This window comes from Fringilla coelebs (assembly GCF_963513975.1).
Source record: "Fringilla coelebs genome assembly, chromosome: 21".
Lineage (NCBI taxonomy): Eukaryota > Metazoa > Chordata > Aves > Passeriformes > Fringillidae > Fringilla > Fringilla coelebs.
The window spans coordinates 11,651,285-11,669,269 of NC_140047.1; the positions used below are offsets into that span (position 1 = coordinate 11,651,285).

A 17,985-nucleotide genomic window follows, 5' to 3' on the forward strand; every position below is an offset into this window, starting at 1 on the left:
TGAAAGGCACAGGCCCAGGTTCTGGTGGGGGCAGAGCTGAGCTCACAGTGCCATCAGTGCCTGCAGACTGCTCCTGGGGCAGGGCTGGTGTCCCAGCCTTTTCCTTCTCCAGCTGTAGCACAGCTGCTGCTTCCGGCTTTGCTCCCTGCCTGGTGGTTGGGATTATCTCCTCTGGCAGCTTGGTGCAGATCCTTTCCACACTGCTCTGCTCTGGGGGGGTGATGAGGGAGCTGTGGCTCCCTTGTTATCAGGACATTGCTAATGTCCGTGGAGTGGTTCCTTGCTTTCTCCCCAGGCTCTGACTTGGGAGTTCGCTGTCTTTTTTTGAACAGAATGGAAGAAATTTTAAGTGTTCCATTAACAATACAAAAACATGTCTCCAATGTTTTATTTGCTATTTAATGACCTGAAAAATAGATGATTTAAATGAAGTCCTGTTTCTTTCTGCCACCCTGCAGGTGTTAAACATGCAGCTTGCAGATGGTGGGCAGGGCGATGTCCCCATCGATGAGAACAAGCTCCACGGCAAACCTGATAAAACCTTGCGCTTCTCCCTCTGCAGTGATAACCTGGAAGGAATATCTGAAGGTGAAGGGCTGCTTAAGTCTTGAAGAAGTTTTGTTGCTCTGTTGGTTTTTTCCCCCTTAACTGTAGAAGGAAGGTGTGTTAAATACAGCATCTTGGCTTTGCTGTTTTGAAGACTGTGCTATTTCACTCTGAGAGCCTGTCTTCTTTCTTAGTTGTTCAGAGAATAAAGCCTGGAGCTAAATTTTGACCTACAAAGGCATAACTGAATCTGAGAGTTGGGAAGAAAAAGACTAAGTATGTTTAAAAAGAGAAAATAGAGGGGTTTTTTTTGTTTTGTTTTAAACTTAAGTGCAGTACTAGTTATTAAGAGCTGTAACTTAGCTCTAAACTTGAACATCTCAGACTTATTTTTCATCATGTTCTAATTAGCTGTTACATATCTCAGAATAGTTTCTGCACAACTCCTTTATATGAACCTCAGACATAACAAAGCACAGATGTCTGTGGGATGGAAGAAGTTTGGACACATCACTTTTGCATTGTTTTGTATAACTTCCATAACTTCGTTTTTGCTCTGTGTCCTCAAAATAAGAAAACAAATTCATGAACAAATAAATAGGTTAAAGACTTTATTGGCTTTTAAGTTCCAGCTAAGTACAGTAGTGGTGAGATTCAATATTTTGTGTTGGAACTGCTACTTCATTTCTTGTAATTTTTCTAGTGAGTTTTGTGTCCTGAATTGTTACTTTGGGGGCTGTTACTCAGATGAGTTCTAAAGTAGATCTGTGTTCCCAGGCCCTTCCAATCGCTCCAACTCGGTGTCCTCCCTGGATCTGGAGGGGGAGTCGGTGTCGGAGCTGGGCGCGGGCCCCTCGGGCAGCAACGGCGTGGAGGCTCTGCAGCTGCTGGAGCACGAGCAAGGCAGGTGCCACTCTCTGCCCAGAGCCTGAGCCGCTGGGCATGCTAAACCAAAGTCTCGCTGGAAAGAGGTTGCAAAACTGACCAATTCAAGGGAAAAAAATAGACATTTTCCTTGTGCAATCGATCTTGTGTTTATTTGTGGGTTTGGTTTGGTTTGGTGTTTTTCTTCCCCCCAGAAAAATATTCTTTGTAGTCTGTTGTTAGGAAAAGGAAATTGCCTGGAATTTTGAGACTTAAGTCCTTTATAGGAAACCGTAAAGTTTTGCGTGATATCAAGCTCTTCCCTTCAGGAATAGGGTGATCTGGGTTGGAGTAGTCTGGAAGTATCTGGAAAATTTTGTCTTTAATGTCCATTTGTCAAACACTGAACAGGTTGCCCAGAGGTTGTGGTGTCTCCAGCCTAGACATGCTCAAAATATGACTGGACATGTTCGTGAGCAACCTGGTGTCCTTGACCAGGGCAGGGAGTTTGGGCTGGAATGATCCCTGGAGCCCTCAGCTTTCCTGTGATCCTGTTCCTCTACAGCAATAGTATCAGTGGCTTTGTAGCACTACATTTCATTTATTTTTTCAGTGAATTTAGTTGATAGATTACCATGTGTACTTCCAGATTTTTCTTCTTACATTTCAATTTTTTTTCAGGCAGCATTTCTTGAGTAGTGTAATAGTGCTTTACAGGCCTTCCTTTAAGCACTGCCTTACCTGACAGAATTAGGGGGCTGTTTGTTTGGGATGTTTTTCCTAATGTGCTCTTACAGGCTTTCAATCTGAAATAATTGTAGAAGCCTTTCAGAAAATCAAGAACTGTTTCTTTTTCCACAGCCACAACTCAGGATAACCTGGATGACAAGCTCCGTAAGTTTGAAATCCGTGACATGATGGGTTTGACTGATGACAGAGACATTTCAGAAACTGTGAGTGAAACCTGGAGCACAGATGTCTTGGGAAGTGACTTCGACCCCAACATCGACGAGGACCGGCTGCAGGAGATCGCAGGTAACGGGTGTGCTCTGGGTAGGTCCTGTGCTGCTCTGGAACCCGAGGCTGCAGAGCCCTCCTCCTCCTCCTCCTCCTCCTCCTCCTTCCCCCTTCCTCAACAGGGGCATTTCCACAGATTCAACTGGAGATTTGCTCTAGGAGGATTTTTGTGTGCATGACCTGGACTGTGCTTAGTTACTCGTTTCTTTTCAACGTTGTGTTTCCTGATTGCTTTACCAAGGACACTTAAGAGGTGTTCTTCCTTTTCTCTCTAGAGCTGTCTGCCCAAGCCCAGCTCTAGCCATACGCTCCGGCTTTACTTTTGCAGGTGCAGCTGCAGAGAACATGCTAGGCAGCTTGCTGTGTTTGCCAGGTTCAGGATCCGTGTTGCTTGATCCCTGCACAGGTTCAACCATATCAGAAACCACAAGTGAGGCGTGGAGTGTGGAAGTATTACCAAGTGATTCAGGTCAGAATCGGGCAGTTTTTGCGTATTTCTTTAGCATGATTCTAAGACTCTTCCAGAGGCATAGAATGCAAAACATCAGCCTCTTCCTCTTTCTTCAAGAAATTACTGTCCTAGGCTTAAGTTAGTTTTTGCAAATACTTCCAGGATTAAAAGGACAAAATGCTCTTAGGCAGAAAGAAGATGGAAAACATTGGGAGAGACTTCTGTTACCTAAGAAATTGTTAAGGTCTGAATGGGAAGAGAAGGGTTTTCAGAGCAAACTTGTGCTTGCTTTCCTCCCTGTGGTAGGAGCTATCCAGGACCACGGTTTACTTTGGTTAGTGACTCTTTGGTATGTGACTCTATCCTGTCGTCTAAGAAATACAACAATTAAAACAGTAGACAGTCCTTAGCATGCCTGTGCAGACAGAGCATTGCTGTCTGTGCAGAGTCCTGCCTTCTGTACCAAAGGATAGAAGAAAACTCTAGCTGAAGTGGTTACCTTTAAAGTTGATACTCTGAATCACCCCCCACCCCTTCCTTCTGCTTGTGAATGTTTAGGGAGCATGGCATTGAGTAATGATACCTTCTCTCTCTACTGTCCATTGTCTCCCTTTTGTAGAGGCTCCAGATTTAAAACAGGAGGAGAGACTCCAAGAGCTGGAGAGCTGCTCTGGGCTGGGTAGCACGTCTGATGACACAGATGTGAGGGAGGTCAGCTCTCGGCCCAGCACCCCCGGCCTGAGCGTTGTGTCAGGTGTGTGAGCTGTCTGACAGTGCTGCTCCATCTCAGCATGGGCAGCACTCACTTTGCTGCACCTGCTTTATTTATACATCACTCATAAAATAACTTCCTGCACTCATTCTGGAATTTTCAAAGCTGTGATTCTTTGTTCACCTCACAGAAGAAATAGAAAAGGCAGCAGAGAGGTGGATGCCCTGTGCTGCAATAGCAGTGGTTAGCAGAGGAGTGTTGCTTTGGAAGAAACTCCAAACTTTCTTGCATTTTAAACAACTTGTTTTATTTAAATAAATCATAGCTCTAGTTCTTAATTTTCTGCACAGTATGTAAGACTGAAGTGTCTTTCTAATGCCTCTTTTCAGAGTGTATTCATGGCTATGGTAACACTTTTGAAGATGTAGAGCAAAAATAAACTGTTGTTTTATGAGTATAGAAATTTGTAATGTCTGTAGGTGCAACTGTGAGTTGGAACTTGATTATTCACTGTCTGCCAAACATTTTAACAGCCTCAGGATTTTGCTTCCTTGCCCTTTGAAAGACTATTACAGATGCTTCTTTTGTTATGTGTAAGGTATTAGTGCAACATCTGAAGATATTCCTAACAAGATTGAGGATCTCAGGTCTGAATGTAGCTCTGACTTTGGGGGCAAAGATTCTGTAACAAGTCCCGACATGGATGAAACAGCCCATGGTAAGTTACTTATCTGGAATCTCTGATAAAAACAAGTGACATTTATGGAATCCTTGAATTGTACAATTTCTCGCCAATTTCAAAGTGCTAGTGACTAAGCTTAATATTTTCTTTATTTGCCAGTACAGTATTTGTTTGACAAAGAGGCTCCAGTGCTTTGCTGTACTAGAGCTGGATCCCTAATTCAGTTTGATTATATTGACTGTCCTCTTGCATTTTGGAACTGGGTTGCTTCTCAAGAATTCCCCATTTTTTGTGATGTAAATCTTTGATCATTTCAAGGTACTACAGAGATTTTTCCATACAGGAATATCTTTACAAATACTTTGCAGTATAAGTTTTGTAACTTTTGTTGCTAAAGTCTGTTTTTCCAGTGTCTCTCATGTTGGAGACGTATTTGGCATGGCACTAACTTTGTTCTCTCTATATTTCAGGAGCAAGTCAGTTGACATCTCCTCCTTCTCAGACAGATTCTTTGCTTGCATTGTTTGACCCTCTGTCTTCAAATGAGGGTGAGTTATAAAGATTAAGCTTTGTTTTTAAAATAGGCATTTTCAATGCTTCTATGTTAGTACCAGGTAATCGGGTAATTTGGAATAATATTGAAAGAAATGTGTGTGGCCTCTTTTCTGCTTGTGTCCACAGGTGTGTCAGCTGTGGTAAGGCCTAAAGTGCACTATGCAAGACCCTCTCATCCCCCCCCAGACCCACCCATCCTGGAGGGAGCCGTGGGAGGGAACGAGGCGCGGCTGCCGAGCTTTGGCTCGCACGCCCTGGTGCCGGCGGAGCTGGAAGCCTTCAAGCAGAGACACTCGTACCCCGAGAGGCTGGTGCGCAGCAGGAGCTCAGACATCGTGTCCTCGGGCAGGAGGCCCATGAGTGATCCTGGCTGGAACAGACGGGCTGGCAACGAGGACAGGGAGCTGCCCATGGCCTCCAGCAGCACCGGGCCAGCGGCGCTGGCGGCCGCCTCTCAGTCGTCATCTTCATCTCCCAGCAAGGACTCCTCCAGGGGAGAGGTGAAGCTTCTAGTTAGCGTTTTATTTTTGTCTCACGTGCCCACTTTAACTACGCGCCTAATGCCAGAAAGTTGGAGTTAAATGTCTTTAGCTAAGGAATTACAGCGCACTTTTGTTACCCTTTAAACATTGGCCAGTAATGTTTTATAAGATAAAGCTGCAGATGTCCAGAGCAGCCTAAATGGATCTGGCTTTTCTTAAATTTACTGGATGAGGTTTACCGGTGGTACTTCAGAAACAGATTCATTGTAGTGTTAAGTTGATGCAGCAGCCTGAAAACTAATTTTCTTTAAAATAGAAATAAGTGAAATCTAAGGTTCTTTGTGGCTATGGGTTTGCATTTGTAGGATGTCTTCTTTAGGAGAGATATTTCTGACTTAATCTGCTCTTTGCGCTCTACTGTAGTTCTGTTTTTACAGTCAGGGTAGCAAAAGCTGATGTGAAGGAGAAATTTTCTCTTTACACTTGATTTGGTAAATGCTCAAATGTAGACTCTGCTCTTCTGCAGATTGAGGAACGGAAAGACAGTGATGATGAGAAGTCTGACAGGAACAAGCCCTGGTGGAGGAAACGTTTTGTGTCTGCCATGCCCAAAGGTAGGATCGTTTCTCTCTGGGTTTGGTACTTCAGCCAGAGTTCACACTGCCTTTATTATCTCCTTAGTCACCTTTATGGTTAAAGTATAAATAAATATGTAAATAAAAATGGGAAGCTCCCTGACTCCCTTGGCTAGTAGCTCCCTAGAGTGTGCTGTACCTGGAAGGCAAAACTGTTCTGCCTGACCTCATGTGTGTTAAAGGTGGAGCTGGCTGTAGGAGATGACAGTACACTTCTGCTCTACCCCATGGATAAGCTTATGCTTTTACAGAAGTTGATTTGATGAAAATTTTCTGCATTAGCCCTTTCCTTGAAGTTTCTGCTATTTGCCCATTATCTCAGAGTAGTCTTTGATGAGGTACCTTGCATTTTCAGCTCCTATTCCATTTAGGAAGAAAGAAAAACAAGAAAAAGACAAAGATGACATGGTGCCTGACAGATACGCAACGCTTCAAGGTATGTGAATAACATCATCATAGTAATTTCCTCTCAGAGTGTGCCTCCTGGAGCTCCAGAGTGCCCACCAGGTAGCTGTTGACAGACAGGTACATGCTGTTGCAGTTCGTGTTCTGAGCTGACATTTTGAATAAGAAAATGGATAGAGATTTCCTGACTTGAAGGCTGTTTTTAACTTGTCACATGTCTGTCTGGGCATGTAGTGGATTCTCAAGTCCTCACTTTTCCCCCGCCCTCATTATAGAGCTCCTGTCCTTGTCACAGCTCAGCTCTAAGGATAGCTGTACACATAGTCCTGTAATAGTTACTTAAGTGTTAAATTAAACATGGTTTGAACCTGGGTGTTTCGTTTTCTTTTTGCCTGATCCTTTCTTGAAGTCTTCAAATACCCAAGAACCATTTGTGTATGCAGTATAAATGTGCTGAGGATCTGCTCAGGATCTGACTTCATTTGTTCACTTTGATTGTACTGTTTGTTTTCTGATTTGCTTCAGACTTTATTAATACATTTGTATTTGGGCTGCACAGAACATAAGCACCTCTTTGTTTGATCTGGCTAAAAACAGAGTCCAGATGTGTAGGCTTAAGTTTTTGTATTTGCTTTCAGTTGGCCCAACACCAGGGTAACTCCTGTTGTTTCTTATGGTCCTTTCAGATGATCCCAGCCCAAGGCTCAGTGCACAGGCACAAGCTGCTGAGGACATTCTGGACAAATACAGGAATGCAATCAAGAGAACGAGTCCCAGTGAAGGAGCCATCGTCAACTACGACAGTGCAGGTGAGAACCTGGCTTTGTAATGACCACCAACAGAGCTTCTGCTCCTTAAGGATAAAAGCACTTCAGCATTCTAGACCAGTGTTAGTATTAGCAGCTGAACAATGTCAGCTCTGAACAAGGAATGTTTTGTCAAATAATCTGTGGGACAGTCCCTCAGAGGCTGGGAATGAAATCAGTATTCCCAAGGACAGCTCTTTTGTATTGCCATTGAGGGAGCTGGGTGTTGATAGCACATCTCCTACCAGTTTTTTGTTTGTTTTAAATGGCAATGAAGAAGTGCCTTCCAAAACGTTTGCAGTTTCTTCTTAGGAGCTTTTAGGTTGTATGTTTTAATGTGCATTTTTTCATATATCCAGAACTAGCTGGTTTATTTGCTGTCTCCATTCTCTCCCTGACCTTAGAATAATGAGCAGAAAATTAGTCTGGTTTCTTCTTGACTCCTCTCTTGAGGTGCAGTGTGTTTTTGGTTTGCACAGAGGCCATTGGGGATGGTGAGAGCATGCACGACTCCCCGCGGGATGAGGCTTTGCAGAACATGTCTGCAGACGACCTCCCAGACTCTGCAAGTCAAGTAGCACAGCCACAAGGTTCTGCTTTCTCCTATAGGTAAGGACATTTCCAGGTTTCGTCTTACCCACAAAGTAGAATTAAAAGCTGAAGCTGTGTGACTGGTTCCCACAAGAATCTTAATGCAGATTTATTGTAAACTTTGATGTGCCTTTAGTTTTAAATATCTCAGACTGTCGTATTTCCACTGGTGGAGGGATGTTTGTAACCAGAGAGGACAGAGCAATTCAGTGTTTAAGAAAATCCCTTTGAAAATGGTGCTGTATCCAAAGAGCTGATATTCTAAAGTCTTGACAATGCTGTATATTAAAATGATGTTAAATAACTTCTGGGCAGTATTAAATAAAAAAGAAAGTAAAGATTTCTTACTGAAGAAGCAGACCTCTCATGAACTGTGTTAAGGAAATATTTTTCCTCTTTAAGGGATGCAAAGAAGAAATTGAGATTGGCTCTTTGTTCAGCAGATTCTGTTGCCCTCCCGATGCTGACACATTCAACAAGGAATGGTCTCCCAGACCACACAGACCCTGAAGGTACAGGCTCTTTGCACTGTCTGTGTCTCTCCTTGTCCCTGTGTAATAGCACTTGTACTGCACCATTTATGGTCCCTTCTCTCTGCCATAAATATTGAGGGCACAGGCTGCCCTTTGCCCCCAGAATGTTTTCTTTCTTACTCCACAGACAAACTGCCATCTCAGCCTGCTCTAAGTTTTTTTTGTAATGAAGTATCACAGATACAGTGCAGGCAGAGCCTGAAGCTATAGGATAGACTCTGAAAATACATGTGCTGTTGGGAGTTGTGCCACTTGAATGATTTACGGCTCTTTATATTGACTTAGTATAAATGTGTTGTGTTGTATCCTTTCATTCACTCTGGGTTTATTTGCAGACAGGTGAATATGTCACCTTATGGGCTCCTCTTCACATTTCAGAATGGTTCTAAAAGCTAGATAAGATAGTGATACGGAGGCTTATCCTCTGATAGCTGGAAAACTCAAAAAGGCTTCTTAAATTGTTCTAAAATAACATTTTTCCCCTAATGTACAGAAGTCTTGTTTTAAACCATTAATGTGTTTCCCCTATTCAAAGGTAGTTTATTTTCATCGTGCCTACGTATCTTTTCCTTAATGTTTTTCCTTTGTTCTTTGTTAGATAATGAAATTGTGTGCTTCTTGAAAGTTCAGCTGGCTGAAGCCATCAACCTGCAGGACAAGAACCTGATGGCGCAGCTGCAGGAGACGATGCGCTGCGTGAGCCGCTTCGACAACCGCACCTGCCGCAAGCTGCTGGCCTCCATCGCCGAGGACTACAGGTACCCTGTGCTCCAGGGGGCACAGGGGGCTCCCAGGGGGCTCCCAGATCCCTGCCTTCATTCACCAGCCGACTGGGAAGGTCCCTTTTAGTTTAAATTGTACTTTACCAAACCAGGTTATTGCATCTCTGCTTCCCCACAAAAGGATGCAGTTGTCTCACCATGTGAGGCAAACTTCTGAATTCAGGCATTGTTTTGTTTTAAAAGGAACAAGTGGACGAATCCTTTGCACTCTGACTCAGCAGTTTGTAAAGCTGTTAGCCTCTGTCTTTGTTGTGAGTCTGACACAGAGCTCTGTGCTTTAGGAAAAGAGCTCCCTACATCGCTTACCTGACGCGCTGTCGCCAAGGCCTGCAGACCACGCAGGCGCACCTGGAGAGGCTCCTGCAGAGAGTCCTGAGAGATAAGGAAGTGGCCAACAGATACTTCACTACAGTCTGTGTGAGGCTACTGCTGGAGAGCAAGGAAAAGAAAATAAGGGAGTTCATTCAAGGTGAGATTAATGCAGACAAAGTTTTTGTACTTCTTTACTCTGTATTTAGATGCTGACTTGCGTTAATGCTTTAAACTATGTCTTTTGATCTGAGGAGTAGATTCCTAAAATGATTTTAATTTCAGATGGTGAATTAATGGCTAAAGAGACACATTACTGTGACTTTACAGTATGTTGTGGTGGCTAAGCTATGGTAATTGTCTGCATTTTTCATGGGCTGAGAGAATGAAGGTAATTTGACCTTACTTGGCCAAAAAAGTTATGCTAAATCACATTATCTGCCCCATGGCAGAAGCATGAATACTATTAATTGGTTTATATCTACTGATACATGATAAATTGAGTTGTTATATCTACTGATACATGATAAATTGAATTGGTCTTAGTCCAGAACCTATGGCTGCACCTTAGAAGATATGGGGGATAGTAACAGTGTGAATGAAGTGAATGAAAGATTCAAAAATATCACAGCATAAGAGACAGTGGCACCAGAAAACTCAAAACAACCACTTTTACCCAACTGGTTCTATGTTCTCTGTGCACATATCTGACTAAATGAAGCACATAAGGAATTTGGAGTCAGTTCTTGCTCCTGGAGCATGTAGTGCTGCACATTAAATGTGCCTGAAAAACTTTTCAGAAATAATATTTTTTTACTTAAGTGAATGTTCTTTCTCTTTCTCCTTTTTTATCAGATTTCCAGAAGCTCACGGCAGCAGATGATAAAACGGCCCAAGTAGAGGATTTTCTGCAGTTCCTGTACGGGGCTATGGCTCAGGATGCCATCTGGCAGAATGCCAGTGAGGAGCAGCTCCAGGATGCACAATTAGCCATAGAGCGCAGTGTGATGAATCGCATTTTCAAACTCGCCTTCTACCCTAATCAGGATGGAGATATTTTGCGTGACCAGTAAGTTAATGGAATTCAAAGGACTTGTTTTCTCTTTTGCAGTTGGTGCAGTGGAAGCTGTGCAGCCCTCCTGCCACAGACTTGTCTGAGTCAGCCACACAAATTCATGTTTTCGTTAGAACATTTTGTAAAAGAACAAGGAAGGGCTTTAGCATCATGTGCGAATGTGTTTGCAACAAACTGCTAGAACAGAAAAAAAAAGGCGTAAGTGTGATGATTTGGGGTACAGACTGTCAGATCTGCAAGTGTGTGTGCTGAGAGAATGATCAAAACCTGGTTCAGGACTGGACCTGGTCCATTTTTTGGTTTCACTCAGTATTTTCCATGCATTTGGGGTTCCTGTGGTTTAGAACAGATGCTGTTGGGATGCTCTAGAGGACGTGTGGTTGTTCTTGGCTGTACAATTCTCTGCATCTTCACTGACCTGGTGTCCATCATCTGTAGGGCCACATTCATGAAGATCTTTCTTGTCCTGTCAAACATGAAGCAAGTTTCCTCAGCTGGCTGGCTGCTGCTTACTTTTCACTCTTGTTTTTTGTGTTTCAGGGTCCTTCACGAGCACATACAGAGGTTATCCAAAGTAGTAACTGCAAACCACAAGGCACTTCAGATACCTGAGGTAACAACTCTTTTCCTTTGCTTCTGTATTATGTGTGTTGGGGTTTGGACTGGGGTTGGGATGAGGAGAGGATTGTTCTATTTTACACTTTAAAGGGTTGCTTTGCTGCCTGTGACCTCTGAAATATCCTTCAGGAAAAATACACTGTACTCATGCTGTGGCTGTACCCAGCTGCAGCTTCTCTGGGCAACCTGCACCAGGGCCTCACCATCCTCACGGGGAAGAGTTTCTTCCATATATGTAACTTAAATCTCCCCTCTTTCAGTTTGAATTCACCTTGCCTTAAATCCTCCCATTTCTCCAAAACCTGTGAGCCTCTGGTGGCTGAGCTGCTGTGCCCAGCAGTGCTTGCCCAAGGAGGGTGTTGTTCCCCCAGGTGTATCTGCGGGAGGCGCCGTGGCCGTCGGCGCAGTCCGAGATCCGCACGATCAGCGCTTACAAGACGCCCCGGGACAAGGTGCAGTGCATCCTGAGGATGTGCTCCACCATCATGAACCTCCTCAGCCTGGCCAACGAGGACTCTGTACCTGGGGCTGATGATTTTGTTCCTGTTCTGGTCTTTGTTCTCATAAAGGTGAGTTCTTTTGCAGAGATTGCAGACGCCAGTTAATCCCTGTAATAAACAAGCAAATTTAGGAGGAGAGATAATGCCTGTGAGTCCCAGGGAGCTGGCCAGGCTCAAACCCAGATCTGGTTCAGCAGGGTTTGAATAGGAATGTCAGAAATGTGGTCAGAGTTACGGTTTTTGAATCCAAGCAAACTTTGCATTTGGAACCAAGAAAATTGAGGTGCAGATGCTGTGTGGGACGTAGAGTTTGTTTGAGGTATGTCCACAACATCTGTCATCTGTGCCTGCTTCATGCTGTCCTCAGGACCAAGATATCCAGATCAGGACTGACTTGGGTTGTGTTGCTGGTCTTTTCTGACATGAGTGGAGAATGGTCTGACGTGTAAGATGCTGAAACAACAGGCTTTACAAGTGTTGAGGTCCTGATGACCTTCACAGATTGTGGCAGCATTCCCCTTCTTTCTCTTGGCCTGCTAGTCATTTTTCCTTGTTGGAAAAATGTTCCTTTCATCAAACCTGATGCCTTCTGAGCATGTGAGGTGGGGCTGGTGAGGATAAACAGTCCCTACCCTGCAGGCAGGTTGCACACTCTGTAGGATGAGGATCGCTGCACAAAGGGAATTGTGTTTCTGTTCTGTATCTGGCGGTGTTTGTTGATGTTGGGCTTTGCAAACAAGCTGTATCTCTCTCCTCTCCCACCCCAGGCAAACCCCCCTTGCCTGCTGTCCACTGTGCAGTACATCAGCAGTTTCTATGCCAACTGTTTGTCTGGAGAGGAGTCCTACTGGTGGATGCAGTTCACGGCAGCCGTGGAGTTCATCAAAACCATCGATGACCGCAAGTAGCTCGCACAGCACAGGCAGACTGAGCAGGAGAGGAGTTTCTAAGAATGTACAACAGCTGCAAAAGCTGAAGAAAAGACTTTCCTTGTAAAATACTGTACAGAATTGAGGCATTTTAAAACACACCTTTACTAATCTAATTAATTTAACAGATTTTCCTCTTCTCTTTGGGTTGCGTTTTCCTCCCCTCTAGATACTGGCACTGCAAAAGGGACCACAGTTTTCAGGTATTTTGGAGTCTCAAAACATTCAGAATTCTTCATGCTTTCTCCACCACCCCTCTTCCTGAATTCTTATTCACGTGAATAATTCACTTCTTTTAATTTCTAACGAAAAACTGAAACAAGAGGAAACAGGGCAGCCACGTAGTAAACTTTCTAGTTGAATACACCTTTTATTAAGGAAACACCAGCCACACTGAAAGTTTGTAGTAGCTGACATCAGTTATTGGTTATATTTCACCTAGATTTAAAATCTGAGAGGACAGTGTAAATATTATATAACTATATTTAATGCATTGCAAGTATCTTTGGACTTACTATCCTTTGAATAAACAAGCAGAAGCCTCTCTGACCTCTAACAGGTTGTGACCTACCATGTTTTGGTGACAAAAGGACTTCCTCAAAAGGCTAAGATATAAAAAGGGCAAATGGAACTATTTATTAAGATGTAATTACTGAAATTTCTAAAACTGGAATTTATAATAGGGCTTATTAGCTAGCTGAACACTTCTTGGCTAGGGCATTAGGGTGTTACAGAGGTTTGGATATATAGAGGAGAGGGACTGTAAGTTACAATAGAAAAGTCTAATATAAAAAGGAGAAATAAAATACCTTACTGTAATATTTTTTCTGAGCTATTGTGTATACTGTACAAACCCCAAACAGAGATCCTTAACAGAACCTTGGGCTGTAATATATATTTTGATTAGTGACATTAAATACATATGCCAGGGGGTTCAGTGAATGTTTTTACTAAATGTTCTTCGTGTTGTCTGCTATGCAGCAGTGCAAGTTTTACTGTTCATAAAAAATATTTTAAAATAATATAACACTGTTCTTTATGAAACATATCATGACATCAGTTCAGGGTGTTTTATAGATTTCTCACCCCGCCTTCCCCTTAAACTGACAGTTATCAATTTAAGGAGGTTTTTATGCACAACACCACATGGGTTTTTCATGAGTGAAGTGGTCTGGGGCATGTTGGCTGTATATGAGCACTTGCTGCTCTTTTTCAGCTTCGATGCACTGAAAAAGGACAGTGAGCGCTGAACTTTTTCATGTCAGTATTATTTCTTGCTCTTTCCAGAGTGTTCAGTGCACTTCTGACAGAGGGATGTGGTAAGATTTGGTGTCTGTGATTGGTAAAGAAAACAAAATCTTTCTCACATTCTTTTCAAAACACGATTGGTTCATTTTTGTGTGTGTGTGCATTTTGATGATTAAAACCTGTAAGCAACTAGTACTTGGGAAAATCATGTGGTCAATTGGAATTAGAGCAATTTTTGTATTGAGTGCTTGATTTGGCTGTGCTTGTCAAGGCATAATTAGGAAACTTACTTTTTTGGGCTCTCAGATATAACTCAATCGAGCAGTTTTGCCAAACTAATCAGGTGAGAAGGTGGGATGGTAACCTTTTCCTTTTCTCTATAGTCTTTCTCCTCTGTTAGAGACTCAGTTGTGTGGAGGAGCAATACTCAGTCAAAACAGAATTCTTCTGATCTGCCTTACTCGGTGTCTCAGTCTGTGTAGCATTGCAATATTCTGGTTATTTAGCCTTGATGGGTTTTTGGTGCTGAACATGTAATTCAATATTGCAAGCACAGCCCTGCAGCAAAGCACAAACATGCCCTTGAAGATATGGCCAGATCATATCAAAAAGCAATATAAATCCATTTCTATTGAAGTGTCCTGTAATATGTAATTATTACTTGAATATCCGAGATGTTAAGACTGATGTGTGAAAGTTCTGCAGTTTGGGTGTTGGTTGAGGAGAGTATTTGTGGGATCCCTGAAGAAGGCACAGGGACACAGGAGGTGCTGATCACCCCCTGTGCTGCCCCTCTGTGCTGGCCTGGCTCACAGGGTTTGGTCAGCACCGTCGGGGCTTTCAGGTCCGCTCTCCTGTAGGGAAGGGGCAAGAACCATTTCCTTCACAGCTTTTATCACTTGGTTTCTCTGCATAGAAAAATACTTAAAAGAACTGGAGTCTTTTTTTAAATGTTACTTAGTTATTTTAAAACCAGTAGTTGTTTCAGTGAGCCCCAGGTGAGCTGAGGGTTTTTGTAGCAAGAAGGTCCTTTGCTTCTTTTTTCCAGCCTACTCTGAAGGTCCTTTATTAGTCTTGATAGGTGTAGTTAGAGAATTAGGCTTTCCAAAGAATTAAAAACCTGCCTGTAATGTCCTTTTACTGTTTTCCCCTGCGTCCCGTAATGTTTTGTTTTAAAATGCTAAATTCCGTGTCTAGGAAGTGATGTTGTTAGGTTTGATGTGCAATAGCCAAGGTGAAAAGACACTGCATAAAGGACCAAAAGTACCAGAACTGCTGCCAAAAGGTGCCAGCCACGGGCCTGTTGCTGTAATCTCGGTGCTTTGTTCTGTGAATTTAACTACTTGAGCCGCTGGAGGAGGAATGGAACATTTTGGGCAAAGTGGAGCAGGGCAGGGTCCTTGGTACCAGGTCACAGTGTGGGCTTCAGGCTTGGCCATGGTCTCAGCACTGATCTTGGCACGTTCTGAGGAGCTGCCACATTAAACAGTGGCATGTCTGTTCCTGGGAATGCTGCAGAGGTGCTGGTTTCCTTTTTGAGCAGAGGAGGGAAAGGAAAGCGCTGGGGTTTTCATCTCTGGGAGATTCCTTTGTGCTCCTAAGTGAGATTTCTCTTTAAACCTTTTTTAAATCCTCTTTAAGGAGAATCAGAATGTGTCTGGCCTATCAAGGATTTGAGTTTAAAAGTTTTTGTTTTGAAGACCTTTTACTACCAAATGCTGAATGTAACTGCCATAAACTTCAGGAAAAAAAGCCACGAACATGATGCTGTTTCCTGTGGGTGAGTCTGGTGAGCACAGTGTTGGTTTGTATCGCTTGAAAATGTTCTTGTTCTGTTAAGCCAAATTCTCACAGAATTGGAGAACTCACTGCCGTGGGAATGGGGTGGGGGAAGGGGGTAGGAGAGGGGGCAGAGCTGCTGGCAGCAGAGCTGTGTGTTGGCACGAGTGAGTCAGTGTGCCTGGAGAGCTGGAGCAGCAAAGGCGGTGGGGACGGAGGGGAAGGATGCTCCTGCCTGGTACAGCTGGGGACGTGGTTGAGCCTGTACTACTTGAGAATTAACCTCTGCTCAGTTAGTAGTGTGTGTTCTGTACCTTTTAATTGTGCTTTACCTCTATTGAAAAGCTTTGTACTGCCTCTCCTCTTTGGTAAAGCCTTTATAAATCTAAATTAACGAGCTTGCACAATCTTGTATACAGGAACCCCATCTTGTCTCTTAACGTGATTATTAATGTATTATTCTGTAAAACCTGATTAAAAGGAGAGCAGTTTAACCGCCTGGCTCTGACATTTCTGCCTTGTTCCAGTGCCATCAGCAGTTGTGCTGGGATGGCCATGCAGGTGTGAGCACTTCCCACTAACTGTGTGGTTCGCATTGGGCATTGCTGCTCTGCTCCATCCTCACACACCCGGGGAAGGGACACTGGCAAAAAAGAACCAAAATCCAGTAACGGGGAGAGGGAGCTCCACTGCACTGACTGCTTAACACAGAGCTCTTCAGTTATTCTTTTGAATCTGCAGCTTGGCCGTTCTGGTAGCTTGGGAGGAGAGAAATAGCTCTGCCTTGCAGCAGGACTGTGCCTGTCCCTCTGCTGGCTGCTGTTTGATGCCTTGCTGAGAGTGGTCAAGTCCAAAAGTATTATGGTTGGCGTCTTTTTTCTCAGGAAATGCTCATTTTTCCGGACGAGACCAGAGGATGTGTTGAGCTGCTGAGCTCCCGCCCGGTGCCGGTGCTGGGCGGGGCGGGGCGGGCGGGGCCGGTGCTGCCGTGAGCTCGGTCCCCGCAGCGTTATTGACCTTGATTCTCTCTCATTTGCATCCAGCATTTTTCATCCTCTGGAATATGGTGTTTGGGGACCTTTCCATCATTAAGTGGATTTACAGCAATTTCCTTATGTGTTTTCTCCAAGGGATTCTGTTATGAGAGGCACATTAAATCTCCATTAATACCTCATTATCCGACTGATAAGATTACCATGATAATGAGGCAGAAATTCTAATTGTTTCACTTCTTATTGTGCCTTTCATTAAATCATATACCTGGAAGTTGCTGTCAGAGAGGGGATCTCCAGCCTGCAGAGCCTGGGAGGTGACCTGGTCCTGTGCATCCTTGTTCTGTCCCACGGTACTCGAGGGATGCTGGGGTGTGCTGGCCTTTTCTCCTGGGCTCCTGTGCCTCCTGCCACGGTCTCTACACCATGGCCAAGCCACCAGAAGGGCTTCCAGTGGCCCCAGGGCCCTTGGCAGCCTGCACTGGGGGCATGGATTTGGAGAGACTGTTCCAGGCCTCGTGAGCTGCCTGCTCCTGAGGGTGGTTAAGCACAGGGGTGTGCAGCCTCTGTCGGAGCTGTTACAGCCCATCAGGTCAATGATCCATGAACTAAAAAGTCTCTAAGAAAGAGCAATTATTGTCTATCATGTGTCAAAGGCGCCCGTATTGACCCCGGGATGGAGCCATTACGGCCCGTGGAGGCAGCGATCCATGACCGGTCCGTGGGAGCCGAGGTGAGGGGGCAGGGGGGGCTGGGGGGCAGCCCTGGGGACACTGCCAGCTGCCGTGTCCCGCCACGGGCAGCCCGGAGCCAGGCCGAGGTGGGGAATGGCTCTGCTGGGCTCCGCAGAGGATGTCCCCAGCTCCAGATTCCCTGGGACCAGCAGGACAGCCATCCTCACCAGGGAGCACCGCAGAGCCCGCTCGGCCCTGGGCGCAGCCCGGTGCCCACGGGGCACAGGAGGCGGTGGATGGCTCCTCCTGTCCCTGCCGGGGCTCCCGGTGCCAGCCCCGATCCCGGCCCCAGCCCCAGCCGGAGAGCAGAGCCGAGCCTTCTCCTGCTCGGGGGGCTCGGGCTCCCCCCGCAGAGCCGGGGATGTCTCCATAGTAACTGGCGCCTTTGGAGGGCAGCCGGAGCAGGGACCGAGACAAAGCCTGAGCGGGAGCGGCCCCGCTGCTCCGTGGGGACACAGGGGTGGCACTGCCGTGGCAGCGTCCCCTGCCCGTGTGGGGTGTCCCCCGTGTGCCAGGGTGGCTTTTGGCAGCAGCCTGCGGAGCCGGAGCCGGGCTGCGCTGCCGCACCTGGGCCGGGCAGGTGCGGGCGGGAGCGGGCGCTGCCCACCCTGCCCGGCGCTGCCAGCCCCGCGCCCAGCCGGCTCAGCCACCTCGCCAGCAGAGTCGTTGGGCTGGGGTTAATCAACATTCATTCATGTTTCCAAGTGTAAATTGAGCATTTGTTTAATTATGTGTAAGCA

The 17,985-nt window shown here is 45.1% G+C and overlaps 1 protein-coding gene across 4 annotated transcripts in view; it reads left to right on the forward strand.

The window, feature by feature from the left end:
* Positions 1-15,607, forward strand: part of GAPVD1 (GTPase activating protein and VPS9 domains 1) — a 28,065-nt gene extending 12,458 nt beyond the window's left edge. For 3 of the 4 annotated variants that reach the window (XM_084219800.1, XM_084219802.1, XM_084219801.1), the window contains 19 exons: positions 459-588; positions 1,324-1,449; positions 2,272-2,445; positions 2,756-2,896; positions 3,498-3,632; positions 4,189-4,308; positions 4,743-4,820; positions 4,954-5,327; positions 5,836-5,923; positions 6,300-6,380; positions 7,036-7,158; positions 7,635-7,764; positions 8,149-8,258; positions 8,878-9,037; positions 9,343-9,530; positions 10,226-10,439; positions 10,986-11,058; positions 11,435-11,632; positions 12,331-15,607. In XM_084219800.1, the coding sequence (XP_084075926.1) occupies positions 459-588; positions 1,324-1,449; positions 2,272-2,445; positions 2,756-2,896; positions 3,498-3,632; positions 4,189-4,308; positions 4,743-4,820; positions 4,954-5,327; positions 5,836-5,923; positions 6,300-6,380; positions 7,036-7,158; positions 7,635-7,764; positions 8,149-8,258; positions 8,878-9,037; positions 9,343-9,530; positions 10,226-10,439; positions 10,986-11,058; positions 11,435-11,632; positions 12,331-12,471 (2,784 nt within the window). In that variant the 3' untranslated portion in view covers positions 12,472-15,607. Of the gene's footprint in view, positions 1-458; positions 589-1,323; positions 1,450-2,271; positions 2,446-2,755; positions 2,897-3,497; positions 3,633-4,188; positions 4,309-4,742; positions 4,821-4,953; positions 5,328-5,835; positions 5,924-6,299; positions 6,381-7,035; positions 7,159-7,634; positions 7,765-8,148; positions 8,259-8,877; positions 9,038-9,342; positions 9,531-10,225; positions 10,440-10,985; positions 11,059-11,434; positions 11,633-12,330 lie in introns of those variants that run through there. The other variant, XM_084219803.1, reaches the window with a different exon arrangement.
* The last annotated feature ends 2,378 nt before the right edge of the window (positions 15,608-17,985 follow it).